Source organism: Coptis chinensis, chromosome 3 (assembly GCF_015680905.1).
Source record: "Coptis chinensis isolate HL-2020 chromosome 3, ASM1568090v1, whole genome shotgun sequence".
NCBI classification, from domain to species: Eukaryota; Viridiplantae; Streptophyta; class Magnoliopsida; order Ranunculales; family Ranunculaceae; genus Coptis; species Coptis chinensis.
Window position 1 is genome coordinate 36,070,403 of NC_141458.1, and position 17,742 is coordinate 36,088,144.

A 17,742-nucleotide genomic window follows, 5' to 3' on the forward strand; every position below is an offset into this window, starting at 1 on the left:
AGCCACTCATCATCATATTTTTCTTATTCTTAATTATTTATAGCTTATTGATCAAATTTGTAGCTTGGTAGGAGTAGCTAGATTTTGGCAGAATATTGCGTATTTTCTAATTCTATTGGGTCGACTGCTAAGTTCTATTAAAATTCTCAGAATACTAAATGTGATTCATAGTTACTCTTTATATCAAGTCCATCCATATTACAGTATTGTGTCTATGTGTGGTCCTTTGACCAAGGTTGTGCCACATATCATCTATTGTTGTTTTCGTGGTATTCTTTTCTTCAAGGAGACCCTCTTTCCCCTCTATTGTTTGCCTTGGCTGAAGACACATTGAGTAAAGCTTTACATTTTCTCAGGGAAAAAAATTCATCTGAAGCCACTGACTATCATTAAGAAAGTGGCAGCACCTAGCCATCTCATATTTGTAGATGATATTATTATATTTGCAAATGGTGAGATAAGAGGCATTAGAAAGCTCAACCACATCCTTCAAAGGTACCAAAAGGCAGCTGGACAACTCATTAGTCAAGCCAAAAGTAAAGTGTTCTTTAGTACCTTTACTCATCTCAGAAAATAGGATGTACTGATGGAACTGAATATGGTTGAAGGCTATCTGCCGGAGAAGTATTTGGGGGTCAGTTTACATCAAGGTAGAGTTACCAGGGCACGTGTAACACCAATATTGGGCAAGATTAAGAAGAAACTCACAGGGTGGAAGGGAAAGAGGTTGTCTTTTCAAGGGAGAATCACTCTGATAAAATTTGTTCTCTGTAGCATACCAATCTACAACATGTCCATCTACAAATGGCCAATGTCTGTGGTAAAAGAAGCTGAGACTATTATGAAGAATTTTCTATGGTCGGGAGATCCTAATATAAGAAAAGGTGTGATTGTAAGCTGGGATAGAGTGTGCAAGCCTACTTGTGAAGGTGGACTTGGGATTAGAAGGCTCAAACATGTGAACACTGCTGTTTTTATGAAAATGGCCTGGGAAATTGTGAAACTGTTTTTGCTTTGTTCATGAAAGCAAAATATTTCAACCCTGATGGAGAGATTATTAAATCACACAAGCCAACCTGTATATGGCCAGGGATCATGAAAGCTCTAGAGGAAGTTACACACAGAACTCAATGGGTGATAGCCAATGGAGAAAAGGTAGACATCTAGAGGGATAATTAGTTAGGGAATCAATCTCTAAAACACATTCTCAATGTCAACTTAATGGATCTGAAGGGATGTAGAACTCGGGTATGTGACTTGCTTGAAAGGGATAGTTGGTGTATTCCTGATGTGCTGCAAGATGTCATGCAATGGGCCCAAAAAAGCCCATCATCTGTCCTTAAGTGTAGCTCTGCCTTCGAAGACTATGTTATCTGGTGTCCTGATCTGAAGGGCAACTTCTCGACTAGGTCAGCATATGAAGAAATTAGAAAAAGAAAGCCGGTGGTTGAATGGATGAAAAGTATATGGAGGAGTTCGATCCACCCTCGGGTATCAGCTTTGGCGTGGAAGATAATACAAAGAGGAGTGCCAACTGATGACAGAGTATGGAAGATAGGCATCTATCTACCCTCTTGTTGTAGATTGTGTGGAAACGATGTTGAATCCAACCATCATCTGTTTTGGCAGTGCGAGTTCACTCAGAAGCTTTGGAGATGGATAACACAGGTTTTTAACATCACCACTGACATTAATAGCTTCCAAGACACAATGAAGATCAACAAGAATTGGAGCCCTCTTATACGAGATCTGTTGAAATCGTGTGTGGTCTCATGCTTGGTAAGCATTTGGAAGGAAAGGAATAAGGTGCACTTTGATGACAGAAAGCCAAAGCTCTGGACGTGCAAGTACTATGTGAGATTGCAGCTCAAGATCACGGGTAAACTCTCGAAGGGTCACTGTTACAACAACCCATCAGAGTTTGACATTCTCAGATTCTAGAATATTGGTACAAGACTGAAAAAAGTGCCGCAGGTTAAACAATTTACATGGATGCCACCTGAGCCTGACATAGTGAAGCTTAACACTAATGGTGCGGCAATGGGAAATCCCGGACCTTCTGGGATTGGCATATCTTTTCGAAGGAATATGGGTCAATTCCTGCTCACACTGAGCATGAATATTGGGTTGGGTGACAACTACAGAGCAGAGTGTATGGCTATCCTTATCAGAGTTGAGACTGCAATCACTAAAGGATGGCTGAATTTGTGGATTGAAACTGACTCTGAAGCAGCTGTGCGAGCCTTTGAAACTGGGAATGTCCCATGGATTATACAACCACGGTGGTTAACATGTATAAAGAGGTTGACTAGATGGAAAATCTCTACTATATGGAGGGAAGGCAATACCACCGTGGACTTGTTGGCTAAACGAGGAATAACATTAGCTGAAGGAGAAGTGAGCACCACGATTTGGCGACCAAACTGGCTGCATAAATGGGAGGCTCCATTTCAAAGCTTTTATAGATTTTTGTGAGATTTTGCTTCAGCATACTTGTTTAGGATTACATGCATGTTTTGGAAAGTCATGAAATAGGGGGACAACATGTTGCCCTATACCAAAAATTTGTATTTTCGTTAAAGTTTTAATATATTCAAACTTACCAAGCAAAAAAAAATGGTATTCTTTTCTTTCTCAACAATTTAGTCAAACAACTTTTTCAAAATAATTTATGGAAATATTGTTAGGAATATACAACTTAATTGTACTTACTCTTTACCAATTACCAAACTATACAAAGTTTTTGTCTTGTACGTGTCTTGTACTTCTTAGTTAAATCCGAGCCTAGTGTAGATACACTATGTCCTTAAGATAGATTTTTCCTCTCACGGTGCTTGAAGGTTGATGGGAAACTGTCTCCAAAGATAGAACGGATTTCCTTCTATAGAAAGCTAACACTTCAATACTATAGAATCAGCGAACACAACATAGTATTTGACTAAGAACAGAGGGATAAGAGAAAGATCAGAACTCTGTGTGATCTGGTGTGTCTTTCTCTCCAAATTCATCCACTATTTATAGGTGAGTAGTCCATCTTCGAAACAACACAGTGACTCTTGGGAAAAAGTAAGCAACTCTTCGAAAAGTCACATATTTCGAAATGACACACCATTTCAGCATAAAATACTATTTCGAAGGTCACACCTTTTAATTTCAATATGATGCACTATTTCAAACCAGTGCACATTTCGAAAGGTCACACCTTTTTAGCATAATGCACTGTTTCGAACCAGTGCACCCTTTCGAAAAGGTTTTTCTCACTTTACGTACTGTTTCAAGAGAAACCCATTTCATCTCAAGTGGGGTAACTTGGGAGACAAATTACTCATTCATATCTCAATGGATTTGTGCAAATCTATTTTTCTAACAAATATCTCCAGAATCTCACAATAATGATGGTATTTCAATCCAGTCTAGATTCTAGAAAAGTCGTGCTAAGGTATTACAGTAAGTGTGTAGGTTAAATTCAAAATTTTCTTTTATGTTTATTAATCTTTCTAATTGAAGCCCTGTACTTGTGCATGTTCATTAGTAATCTTTCCAATTACTCAAAGTGTGACACCAGCTCTAATCTCCATGAACTCAACTCACTTGAGTATAAAATCAATTTTACTTGCAGGTGGAAGAGCTAAGGATTGACATGAAATCTGAAACTGAGAAAAACCGCAAGTGGAAATACAATTGTAGTTGGCAGTATACAGATGCAAGTGGAAATGTCAAAATGGATACTCGTGCTACTGTTATTTTCTTAAGAAACTATTGATGGAATAAAAAAGCAAATGTATTCTCTTAATTCCATTTTCTAGCAAATATTGAGTATAGTTTTCTTAGCCTATATATAGATTTTCAATCACAGTAACAAAGATTAGTATTAGCTAGCTCTGGTCGTATGGCATTGTACTTAGCAATTATAATTTTAATCCCATTCTTTTCTTAGAAACTGATGAAACTTATTGACAGTAACGTCATTGATTGGAGCTCATTTTCTACAATATATAACAAGGTTGAGTAGGATAGCTCTGACTTCAAATCCCCAAGAGATTGTGAGGGACATAAATTCCAAACTGCTCTAACTACTGTAGGAAATTTTGTGAAGGTTAGTTGTTGTTGTTAGAAGTAAAAGATTTCATATATGCTAGCTGTTTTTGACAATGCAATAGAGGATGCAGTTGACTTCATAGCAGTATCGTTGTGTTCTATGAAGGACCCCTAGCAATAGGTTTTTGCCATGTAATGAGTGGGATTTCCTTACTTTTCATTTGTGATAAGAAGTTCGAGACGCCTACCAATCATATATTTTCATTCAAATAAACATCTTCCCTTTAATATATTTCAGCAATTGAATAATTTTTTCCAAGTTATCATTCACAACATAGTGGTTGCATAATTGCATCATTGATTGGCACAACGCCCTAGCCAACATAGACAATAAAGGAACTATATGTTCTTTAATCTGAGTGAAGATATTACCAACAACGTTTGATTCTATGTCCTATCGACCAAGTGTTAAGGGCAGACTTAATGCACTTTAATTACGCTATTCTTAATTAAACATTAGTTTTCATTACGAAAACTAATTTGTATGAAGCTAAGTACCTTGGCTACAATGCAGTTTGGCATAAATTTTCTTGCTAAAGTGCTCCAAATTGTACAAGTGTATATATGCAGTAAATAGAACGCCCCAATCATACACTTCAATCTTTAGAAACTTGAATCTTTAAGTTACAATCTATTGAAAACTACCTATTATTTTATCAAACATGCATGTCTATTGCGATACTTAAACTATTGCGAGAATTTGTTAGGTTCATCAATAATCCTTGCAAGAGCAGCCACCATCCTTGAAACTGTGAAACCTATTGTTATCCCTCGCAATTATTTCCTTTTCAGTCAGCTTTTAAATCGCCTTAATAGCAGCATGACAATCTACACACACCCTGAGGTTCTTCACCATGCACCTTGATAACTAACTCTGCTCCACTCACAATTAGCTCCAAGTTCTGTAAATCGTATGCCTTCTCTAATAATAATCTCCAAACTACTTTCACTCAAGGTACATGTATTTGATCTCCTTCTCAGTTTCTGATCAAAATATGTATCTGCATGCATTCATAGAAACATAAAAAATCAATATGGAATTAAAGAGAAAGTTGAAACTATATGCAAATGCATCGAACTAACCTTAAAGAACAATTAACGGGAAATCAAAAACAGGATGCAAATGCATTGAACTAATCTAAATGAATAATTAATGGAAAATCAGAAATTGGATGCAACTACATTAAACTAACCTAAAAAAATGATTAACGGGAAATCGAAAACTATATGCAAATGCTTAACCTCAAAGGATAATTAACAAGAAATCATAAACTATATCAAATGCATGGAACTAACCTCAAAGAATAATTAAAGAGAAGTGGAAAATTAGATGCAACTGCATTGAACTAATCTTAAATAATAATTAGGGTTAGTTAGACTTACCCCCCGTTTTCAAAAATATTAGTGATACCCCCCAATTGCAAGATCCAACGGTTACAAGATGATTTTTTTTTCAGGATGAAGAAATCTGACCGTTGGATCACTCAAATGGGGTAACACTAATTGCAACTAGTAATGGGGGAGTAAGTCTAACTAACCCTAATAATTAACATAAAATCAAAAACTGAATGCAAATGCATTGAACTAACCTCAAAGAATAATTAACGGGAAATTGGACACTAAATGCAACTATATTGAATTAGAATAATTAACAGAAAATCGAAAATTGAGCGCAAGTGCATGGAACTAATCTCAAAGAATAATTAACGGGAAAACTAACGGAAATCGGATGCAACAACATGGAACTACCCTCAAAGAATAATTAACGGAAAATCAAAAACTGAATGCAAATGCACTAAACTAACCTCACAGAATAATTGATGGGAAAGAGAAAATTGGATGCAAATCCATTGAACTAACCTTAAAAAAAAAAAAAAAAAAAAAAAAAAAAAAAAAAAAAAAAAATCAGAAACTGGATACAACTGCATTGAACTAACGTCAAATAATAATTAACAAAAAATCAGAAACTGGATGCAAATGGATTGATCTAACCTCAAAGAGTAATTAACAGGAAATCAAAAATTGAAAAAAGAATAATTAACGGAAAATCGGAAATTAACCTTAAAGAACAATTAACGGGAAATAAAAAGCTGGGTACAAATGCATGAAACTAACCTCAAAGAATAATTAACGGGAAATCAGAAACTCAATAATTTTTTGATGATCCCACGAGCCATGTATATATATTTTTTTAATTTTTTTTTTAATACCATGTTTGTAAGGACACTACAAAAGGATAAATAGAAGTTGGTATTACACACCATCTCTGATAATTAATGAGAAATCAAAAACTTGATTCAAATGCATTAAACTAATGCCAAAGAATACTTAATGGGAAATCAAAAACTAGATCCAACTGCAAGGAACTAACTTCAACTAATAACTAACGGGAAATCAAAAACTAGATGGATCAAACTAACCTTAAATAATTATTAACGGGAAATCGGTAACTGGATGCAATTGCATTGAACTAACTTTAAAAGATAATTAACGAGAAATCGAAAACTAGATGCAATTGCATTGAACTAACCCCAAAGAATAATTAACGGGAGTCAGAAACGTGATGCAAATTAATGGAACTAACCTCAAAGAATAATCAACAGAAAATTGAAAATTAATTGGATGCAAATGCATTGAACTAATCGCAGAGAATAATTAACGGGAACTCAGAAACTGGATGCAAAATGAATTTAACTAACCTCAAAGAATATTAATAGGAAATAGGAAACTGGGTACAAATGCATGGAACTAACCTAAAAAAATATTAAATCCAAATACATCGAACTAACCTTAAGAATATTTAACAGAAAATCAGTGGATGCAAATGCATTGAAATAACCTCAAAAAATAATTAATCAAAAATTTAATCAAAAAATAATTAACGGAAAATCGGAAATTAGATGCAACTGCAAATAACTAATCTCAAAAAATAATTAACGGAAAATCGAAAACTGGATAATCTATGATGATCCCACATAGTGAATCATGTATATTTTTTTGATGCCATGTTTGCAAGGACGCTACAGAAGGATCAATAGAAGTTGGTATTACACACTAACTTAGATAATTAACGAAAAATTAGAAATAACTAGATGCAAATGCATCGAACTAACCTCAAAGAATAATTAACGGAAAATCGAAAACTAATGCAAATGCATCGAACTAGCATCAAATAATTATTAACGAAAAATCGGAAATTGAATGCAAATGCATCATACTAACCTCAAAACATAGTTGTATGGAATGTAGTGAGAAAGTCTCGACAAATATAGTTTTGCATTTAAAATGGTGTTTATCGTTCATATATATTTTTGTATAATTGGGATTGTCTTGCTATTCAAGTGGCTTCATTATGATCTTCGCCTCATTTGACATTCTCACAAAACTTTAATCAAACTTCTATTATTAAACAACAAAAAGAAGTCAAAGGGTTTTATCAGGGTGGGGTCCTCATTCTATTACTTAAAAAAATCAATTATATGAAAACGGTTCCCGTTTTGTGAAGGGTGCCGATTTATGTAATTTAAGTAAATAATTTAAAAATATAAACAATTCCGTTTTCACAAAATGTGAACTGAACATGTTCTGCCTATGAATTAAAGTGTAAATTAGGGGAAAAAAAAATGACTGGTTGTCAAAATATAATCAATTAAAAAGTGTCAACAATTAAATTTTGAGTTCAATGACTTTTCCAATTTGAATTTGTGCATGAAAGAAAGATAGATTTTACTTTTAAAACATATCCAATTTGAATTTGAATTTTAGGATTTGTCAGTGGTTTATTCATAAAACAAATTAATTATGTTTGTTGAACTATTTTTTTCTTTTATTAATACTATATTATTATGTCTCAACGCCTTCATACGAATCATTACAGTATTCTATAGTTAAAACTTTTTGATACATAATAATTCAAAAAATATTAAAAAAAATCAGATCAATTTTATGAAAACAGTTCCCATTCGTTGACGGACTCGAAAACTAGTTATACTAAGTTTATGGCAGCATATATATATATATATACCTTGTTTTGATGCCATTAAGTACCTTGTCTTGATGCCACTGTCTCATTGCACTTGGACTAGGTGTCTAGGTGTCTTCGTAGCAGGACACATGCATTGACACTTCCAAGTTAAAAACAAGCGCAGGCTGAGAGAGATCCGTTGAACACATGCATCAGGCATTTAATAAATGGCGCAAGGAAGGCTAAGCCTAGATTGTGGTGTATTTGAGCAATTAAATTATGGCTAAAAGCCTAAAACTAATCAAAACATTCATCATGATAACCAGTTGCCTGCTTACGGTATGCCTGATTCAAATCTTATTCTTATTACAACATCATTCTCTATTCATTTACAAAACAAAGAAAAAAAATAAATAAATAAAGAGAGCAGATGGTGACTAGTTTCAATCCCCACATAAGAAGATGACTGTGATCAGCTTATCAAGAGTGACAAAAAGCATGAAATCATCAGTGACACACCACACGTGTACAAGAAAAGCATCTTTAGTTGTCTTTGGGCTTTAGTTATAATTAGCAGGTGTCCTACCGTCATAGTTTCAAGCATAACGGTCTGGCTGGCTGTCGAAGACAAAATCAGGGGCACAGCAAACTAGAGTACATATCGGGTTTTCCACTCTCAAATTAATACTAAAAATGATGCAAAATGAAGATAATTTGGACAGAGAATTACAGCTGAAATGGTGCTAAATTCTGAACAAATGCATGGTTTTATCAACAAATGCAGCATAAATTATGGAAGCCTCGCCAAAAATCAAACGATAGTGATATAAATCTCAGTTCCGGTTATCTTTTAAGTACACTAGGATAGAGGATTATTCTGTAGCAGAAATGTTTAATTCTGAACCCTGACGCAATGTGATACCATCTTCAACAATTTGAATACGGTAATCAGATGTTTCATGATATAAATGAATACTTGAACAAATTCAAAGGTAGATAAAATGGTAAAAGTATAAGAAACCAGGAGACAATGTCAGCAGCTGGAATATGTACGCCTCACTCGTGAGTTTCTAAAATCCTTTTAACCACTGCCAAAGTGCCATTTCAGGTGGTGGGTAGAAGAATTGTAGGGGTGTAGGGCTACAGTACGACTAACAAATCTGATTCCTTTCCTTTTTGTGGTGGTGGGGGTTCATTTTTTATTTCGAGTGCTAAATCAATAATTTCTTACTAAAACTCACAATATGGGTGGGATGATGAAAGAAACCCTGTATGTTGCTTGGGCACATCTCCAGTTCATAAGTTTGTTGTTGCACATAAAGTCATAACGACGGTCACTCGGAGTTCTAAAAAAAATGGCAGTTGAAATGCATTTGGCATAACGTTAAGCGCAAGCGGAAGTGGCATAATATATGGAGGGAAATTGCTCATACCAAGAACAATTGCCATTTGGCATGAACCCAAGGCCGAAGCACTAGTGCACTACAGTACTACACCAGCTGCTGTTACCATTTTCGAACAATCCCACGTCTATTTTATTTAGACAGTATTCTAACAAATTTCCTCGCTGCATTTCGCTGGTTCGTTATTCACACTAGAATGGTGCACGTGCTATGTACGTTTTTCTCTCTCCCCTCATCCAACCATATCTCTCTTTCTTTTATGCCCAACAACTTTTCTCTCTCTCTTTTACTCTTTTAAATAGGGTAAATTAGGTAAATAATTACAAAATAGAGAGGGCAAATAATAAATGACCAAGTAACCAAGAGGCACATAAAAAAATAATAAAACACTGTTGTCCCACTGTAGATGAGAGGCCTAATCTAAAATACAATAAGCATAATAATAATACTGCAGAAAGTATGTGCTTGTGATTGCTTTTGTGGGTATTGCTCCAATTTCCAACTGTGCATTCATTCCAATTACTACATGAAAATAAAAGAGAACAATGAAATACTAAGATATGAGTTATACAAGACAACATTTTCCGTTTAATTATTAATAAAGAATAGAATCAAGTTCCAAATGGTCCCAACAATCCTTACCACAGTAAAAGATGCGGAGAGGAACCTTGGTATTTCACTTCTATGTTCATTCTTAGATGTTGACGCATGAGATAGTATTTCACTTCTACGTTCATTCTTAGATGTTGACGCATGAGATAATTCCGAACAGAGAATGGTCCATTTATTCCACTGGACAGAAGTGAAGATATCTGCAGAACCATAGAGTTTAACTAGACTAGATCAGAAACGAAACTTAGAAACTAAACAAGAAGTCAAGAACAAAGGGGAAAGACAACACACAAAGTAGGAAAAACACCCACAGACGCACACAATATAAGAATTTAGCATTACAATGAATACTCTTGGTGCTTAGCTTCTACAAAATAAGAAAACAATGCACACAAAAGCCATATAATGCTGTCATGGACTTGTGCTTTAGCGTCCAAGATATGCACAAAGTATCCAACACACTGAGTATTATTTAAATTTAGTTTTCAAAATCCTATGAAATGCAGGGTAATACAGTGTACAACACGGAAAATGCTTGGAAAATGAAGCGTCCTCGTCGCATCAGCTAAAAGCAAATTGAGAAGCCTTCTCCTTTTCATTTACGAGTATACACTTGAAACATGTTCTTGCAGAGGCAATTGAAATAGAGATAAATGTGAGTTGTGCGATTTGATCCTTCATATGGGCGCCATCGGGACTAAGAATGGGGGATCACTATCGACTATATCTACATTTATTCCAACTGTGCCTAGGAATCTATCAACATCCTGTGACTACCTCTTACTGATCCTTATAAAGGATCAAAGACAGCTTATAAACTTTGGTACTTGGCTATGTGAATTTCCTAAGGAGTCAAAAAAAAATAGCATATTTCCTCGGGTTTGGGTTTGTGTGGTGGTGGTGGTGGGTGGGGTAGGCGGGGCGGGGGGGGGGGAGAAAGAAAGTTGAACTACAACATCCTTTTATTGTGTATGGCCTGCACTTCAGTAAATACAAACTGAACCAAAAAGAGAATTAAACTAAGGGGACACAGGGACATAGATCTATTCCCTATCTTTGGTCATTAAAAGAAGAGAAGAACCAACATATTTGATGGACTTTTATCAAATATTGAGGTATCAAACTCCATTCCAATCAGAAGCTGTGATTTCAGCAAATTTGGAAGTAAATGTTCCAAAAGGAGTGCCAATTTACTCATCAACTGTTATCTTCAACTTTTTGTTTCATTCCTTCCATATTAAATCAATATATCGTTTTCACCTATAATCTATACTCGCCTTTCTCTCAGCAAGTAAACGAAAAAAGATTTAAAACTAGGAGAAAATAGAAAAAGAGGACTGATAATCAAGAAAATGAACAATAAAGAAAGTTAAAATAAAATAAAATAAGTATATATATATATATATATTAGAAATAAAACTAGTTGGTTCCCATAGCATACACTGATAAAATAATCAAATGAGAAAACATAAAAACAAAAAACAAAAGCAAAGCACTTCTCTGTAAGTGGCATTAAGTATTTGTGTAAACCAATTTACAAATTAGATCTACAGATATAGAGTCAAATTTTAGAGGGGAGGTTCTAAAGGCATAAAATATGATCAGAGTTTTAAATATGATTTTTTTGGTTGGGGGTGAAAAGGAATACAAGTATATAACCAAAGTGGATAATTACTTACCTCTTCAGAACGTGATGCTCATTAAAGTGCTAGTTGAAAAGCATTTTCAAAGGTTGTACCTCTCCATATCTTTCCCAGTTCCACTTAATTAATTATTACAATTCCTTCATCAGGATTGAGAAGGTAATGGGGCTTGAACCAGAAGGATCTTTGCTCCATATCATTACCATCAACAGGTAAATAATTGAGGAGATGATGCCTCTCCAAACCAGCGCATGAAGATAACCAAACTGACCGCGACAATAAAGACATGGCAATCCAAAACCACCATTATTCCTTGTTTCTTGCACCATCCTTCAATCAACAATGTATATGTATGAGAACATCCATGATGCTAACCAGTTTGCATTCCTGTCCATTTTCAATAAGAACTTTCCAGGCTACTTAATCATAATTATTTCTTTGAGTACAGACCTGAATCTATCAACGATTCCAAATTCGGTATATGACCTTGTTTAACCATCATATCCACCAGGGCTGATGCTTCTGCATACATACCATATTTGAGCAACAATTTGCAAGAGAGTTGGGATCTAATCCAACTTCAGTCAAATAATGGAATAAATTCTGAGCGACATCCAAACACCTTTCTTGCAAAATCCAGCAATTAGAGCATCATAAGTGCTGATATCAGGCGAAAGCAACCAAGTTCAACCATTTTTCCAATGAGCTTCAGAGCAGTCTCGAGGTCAAGTATCTTCCAGACATCAGCAACACTAATAGAAGCACCATTTGCAGCTGGATCTAGACACGCATTTATAATTTTTTCAATCAAGACAGTATTTTTCATTGATAAAATGTTTGACCAATATGGTATTTGAATCCAGCATCGACCATCCGCTTGAGAACATCAAAAGCACAATCTACTGATCCCGAATTTCCGTACCCATCTAACAATGCAGTGTATGTCACCAGATTTGGACGAATCCCTTCTCTGTTCATCTGAATCATCAAATCCTCGGCTTGTTCTAACTTCCCATTGCTGCACAGGGTATGAATAAATAAAGTATATGTACAAACATCTGGCTTTAGACCTGAGGATATCATTTCTTGAAAACCCTCCATTGTTTGACATTCTTTCAGCATCTCATCAATAAGGATGGTATGGTGAAAACTGTTGGTCCACTTCCACCATCTTCTAGTAACATCAATGCTTTGTCCATTTTCTTTTCTTTGCACAGACCATCTAAAACCATTCTCGCAAGCATCTTTCAAACAAATCTGGGCAAAGTCCATGTTCCCAAGTACCCATCAATGCAGTATATATCACTTCACATAACCTGAATCAAAAGCTTCTTCTAACCTCCCCTTTTTACATAGCGAGTCTATTAGCATGGAAACTGGTGCAAAACCATTCTCCTTCATCAAATGCAGTAACCTAAAAGCACTGTCTAAATGACCTTCCTTGCACTGGCCACATATTAGCAAATGATATGTGACAAGATTAGGTTTCAAATCACGCTCAAGCATTCTACTGAACAATGCCATTGCTTTATGAACCTTTTTCTCCGTACACAGCCCAAATATCACCCCGTTGTATGTGCGAGTATCTGGTTTACAACCACTGGATGCCATTGAATCCATAATTTGAAATGCAACATCAGTCTTTCCATCATTGCAGTATCCATTAATAAGAGCATTGTAGATCACGGCATCTGGAATCAAACCTTTCCCCAATATCTCATTCAACATCATACGTGCATCATCAAGTTTCTTCTCTTTACACAAACTATCAATCAACACACTGTAAGTATAGAAATTCGGCTCACACCCTCTCTCTTTCATCCCCCTGTACAAATCAAACGCTTCCAATCTCCTACCAGCTCTACAAAGTGCTGAAATAAGAACCGTATAAGTACGAACAGTAGGTCGGCCATGATCATCACTCATTTTACCATACAATGCAAAAGCTTCACTAATCCTCTCATCCTCACAAAGCCCATGTATCAACGTAGTATACGCAACATCATTCCTTGGACAACCCTTTTTCGTCATACACTCAAAAACCCTTATAGCATTATCCACATCCTTACGTTTACAATACCCCAAAATCAAAGAAATATACGTAAACGTAACCGGACACAAACCCGCGTGCCTAATCTTACCAAAAAAAATCCCCAACTTTACAATACACATTAACCATTGTATTGAAAGTAAATATATTAGGACATCTCAAGATAAACTTGTTTCATATCATCAATCAATAAAAATCTAGATAACAAAATTAATATATAATTATAACATTTCAACGTAAACTTCAATATTTCCCCAATTCTGTTAAAACATAGTTACAATCTTCCACACTCTGCAAGATTTAATCATTATGAATTTCAATAAAGATAAATAAGATTTAACGTCGTGGCGGTTAAAGAAAGTTAATGCGATTTTGGGGTCGATATTTAGATTGAAAAGTTGGGACACATGGAATTGAGTTAGTTTTTGAAGAGATTGGTTTTTTTGCCAGTTTCATGAGTTGAGTTGGTGAGGGCCCAATTATGTTCCATGGTCACGCATTTAATGTGGAGAAAATGAGAAACAAGTAAAGAAGCCTATGCCTGGAAAATCTGTTTGATAGTTTCGTTGGTGACTGAATTGTCATAGAGGGCCCAATTATCCTTGGGCCATTGAGAAAAGTCCACTTGCCTAGTTTCACTTTTCACTGTTATGTTTTTTTTTTCTTTCATTTTACACTGGTATACTGCATAGCAGTGGGGGGCGTGAGCGGAGGGAGAGGGAAGAGGACTTTTTATTTATTTTGAGAAAACGAGACACACAAAATGTTTTCAAGTCTACAGTTGAAAAATAAAACAGAGAAGAGCGGTTTTGATATAAAATGCCTGCATTAATGTCACTATCAGGTTGTATTTTTTCATTTCTAGCATGCATTCCAGCTTAAATGTAAATATAATGCTCTTTTCCCCATTCTAAGGGTTGTAGCCATCTCAATTCTCACTCAAAAGGATTGCAAGTTTTCTGTCGAAAGAATGGATGGAAGAAGGAGCATTAGAACATAGTGTCTAAACTAGTTCTAAAAAGGACGTAATAATTTTTCGTGCATTATAAACTTCTTCATAGTTAATTCCTATTATTCCAACTAGTCGATAAACATTATCTCTAATAAACATAAAAATACACAAACTAATCAACCAAAATAATCCTCAAAAAAAACCTTCAATGTCTTATCAATATTCTCATGTTCTCTTCTATTCGAATGTGTCCTTATCTGTAATTCAAATTTCACTCAAATTAAATAATTCGTTCAAAATAATTGAACCGATCATATAAAAAAGGAAAAAGAAACTGACCTGAGTGATTGCGGTTTCATGTTGAGAGTACTGGTTTGGTGATGAACAGAGAAGAGGATACGAAAGAAAGATACGTATTTTGCTTCATTTGTCTTTACTACGGGGCGTGAGAGGGAGAGGAAGAACAAGATGGAGAGAAGAAAAATGAGGATAGACAGAAACGTTTTGGGCCATCTACCCCAAGATCCGCTCACTGGATTAATCATGATAATGCCATGATTTAAAATATTCAAGTAGATTTCTTCTACCCACCACTCATACCGGCGTATATAGACGTTAAAACTGGTGCTATTTATAAGTAAATTTATACCGATAACGTTGGCGGATTAGCGTTTTACGCACCATTGGATCAGAATTTCCGTGATATTTGGTGTTTTGCGGCATCATTAGACTTAAAAGTGCGTTTGTTTACCAGGAATTGGACTTGAGGAGTGGAATTTACTAAAATCCTTGGTGGACCATCCACTTTTGGCATGTTTAGGAGGCATGGAATCCAATAGAATTAGATTCTAAACGAACTCCAACTCCTTTTATTAAATCTTTGAGAGACCCCTGTTAATCCAATGGAATTCTAGACTATGGGAATCGGTTTCTTATTTCTAATCCAAAAATAGAGTGATAACCAAACACAAAAATTTAAGTAGGAATTGAATTCTAATTATTTATAAATATTTGCCAAACACACATTTTGTAAGTTGGAAACTAATTATATTATAGTGGATTCCATTCCATTGGTTTCCAACTCCATTCTATTATTAATTAGTTTCCAGTTTCAGTTGCCAAACACACTATTAACATAAAACATTTCATTCTTACAAGTTACGAATGCACATTCCTTGTTCAAGGAACCAGGTAAAAAGGACAGTGGTTTGCCTTTATAGTTGGTGATTTTAAATGGAGTATTAGAAATTCATTGATTATTTTGGTTAGGATTTCTAGTTTTGACTAGATTTTTGAACCCGTTCAACGAATGAAGACCATTTTTATATAATTTTTCTCATTTTATTATTATGTATAAAAAATCTTACTTCCAAACTATATTGAAACTCATACACTAAATTAATTTATAAAAGTTCTCAATGCCAATAATTTGTTATGGCTATTAAACAAAGTTACAAACATAGAGCGCTAAGCAAAATTCATTAAAAAGTAATCAATGTGAGGAAGACTGGCACGAAGGAGTTCCACTGGCATTTCCTTATAGCACTTGTTGCTTCTAACCCCAATAACTGCAACATTTTAATTCATTAAAGAAAGCAATTAATTATACCTCTTTGCTTCCACTTATACTTGTAAACAACATATTAAAATGAGATTTTCATATATGAGAAACCACAATTGGTTTTAATCTAAGGGTTCAATCTAAGTTTGTTTTTCCCTTATTCCAAAAAACTACAAAAGAGAACCAACCTTAGAATACTCATTTTTTAGTATTTAACCTCAGAATATTCATATCGTCAAATAAAATTAAGCACAAAACAAAATTTTGTTGAAATCTTACATGTAGCTAGTAGAGCTTATGCATCAAGATCGATTAAACAAAAATATGGAAAGAAAACCCGATAAAGAAAGCAATTAATTATACCTCTTTTTTGCTTCCAATTATACTCGGACTTGATATTAAAATGATATTTTCACAAATGAGAAGCTGCAATCAGTTTTAATCTAGGCCAATCGAAGCGTTCATTTTTCCCTTATTTAAAAAAAAATAAAAAAGAAAACTATTGTGTATGTCTCGAGTGTTCAAAGCCAGCATATGAAAAAAAATAAAGACAGAAATATTCAATATCATCAAAAGATATATTGATTTTCATAGACGTTAACTAACTAAACAGGTTCCACTATGAATTCAAATGTAAATTAGAAAAAAAAATGGTTGTCAAAATATATTTGAATAAAATCGTTTCAACAATATAATTAAAATTTGATGAGTTCAACGATTTTTCCAATTTGAATGTGTGCACGAGAGAAAGGTATATATACACATAGATCAGTGAAATTTCATGTGCAAAGACTCATATAAACAAATTAACAAAGCACATTTATAATTTGTTTGTGGGTGCATGAGTAATGTTTTTTGGTTTTGGATGCATTTAGTTACTACTCACTTCAAACTGGCCTGTGTTTTGCTACGTTCTGTTTTTGGTTTTTAAAGACCCAAATATTTAGAATCTCTGTAGTAAGTCAACCCTGTAAAGATGAAGTTTCATGTTGTCTTTCAATTCCATCAAACGGGTTCTCTTTCAGTATATATTTAAAAAATAAAATAAAACAAATCAAAGGTGTATTAAAATTTGTATTTCAATTTGAGAAGAACTTGAAAGTAAAATCATACGACAAAGTATTAAACCGTCAAGGCCTCAAGTCTACATTTTCTCAATTAACCATCCAAAATAATATTTCACAAATTGTCGCAATGACAGATATATACCTACACACACATAAGAATTTGTAAAAAATCATTGGTTGTTTATTAAGAAATGACTAATATAAAATGTTCATGGACTCAAATACTAATACGAAAAATGTCCAATTAATCACTTGACACATGATTGTAAAACCAAAATCCTTTAAATTTTAGTTGAGAATTGAGATGAGGGCAATAACCAAATACGGCTATATATGTCAGCCATGCATGCACACATCAAACATTTCCTAGGAGTACGTAAAGAATCACTTGT

At 34.5% G+C, this 17,742-nt stretch overlaps 2 protein-coding genes and 1 long non-coding RNA gene across 4 annotated transcripts; 1 reads left to right on the top strand and 2 right to left on the bottom strand.

Annotated features, from left to right (window-relative positions):
* The first annotated feature begins 1,221 nt into the window (after nucleotides 1-1,221).
* LOC147509406 (uncharacterized) lies at nucleotides 1,222-1,941 on the top strand. The gene has a single exon (XM_086597803.1). The coding sequence runs from the start codon at nucleotides 1,222-1,224 to the stop codon at nucleotides 1,939-1,941; it is 720 nt and encodes a 239-aa protein (XP_086453929.1).
* Nucleotides 1,942-4,645: 2,704 nt separating this feature from the next.
* Nucleotides 4,646-11,802, bottom strand: LOC147509407 (uncharacterized). 2 transcript variants are annotated; one of them, XR_015218486.1, is made up of 4 exons: nucleotides 11,757-11,802; nucleotides 10,108-10,298; nucleotides 8,146-9,987; nucleotides 4,646-5,099 (listed from the first exon to the last, which is right to left on the bottom strand). It is a non-coding gene; the product is annotated as an uncharacterized LOC147509407 (long non-coding RNA). The 2 variants fall into 2 exon arrangements; XR_015218485.1 differs by having other exon boundaries at nucleotides 10,108-10,303.
* A 561-nt stretch (nucleotides 11,803-12,363) lies between these two features.
* Nucleotides 12,364-15,440, bottom strand: LOC147509408 (uncharacterized). Its single transcript, XM_086597804.1, has 4 exons — nucleotides 15,062-15,440; nucleotides 13,060-13,851; nucleotides 12,563-12,942; nucleotides 12,364-12,500 (listed from the first exon to the last, which is right to left on the bottom strand). Exons 1-4 carry the CDS (start codon nucleotides 15,265-15,267, stop codon nucleotides 12,364-12,366), a joined length of 1,515 nt encoding a protein of 504 aa, XP_086453930.1. The 5' UTR covers nucleotides 15,268-15,440.
* Between the last annotated feature and the right edge of the window lie 2,302 nt (nucleotides 15,441-17,742).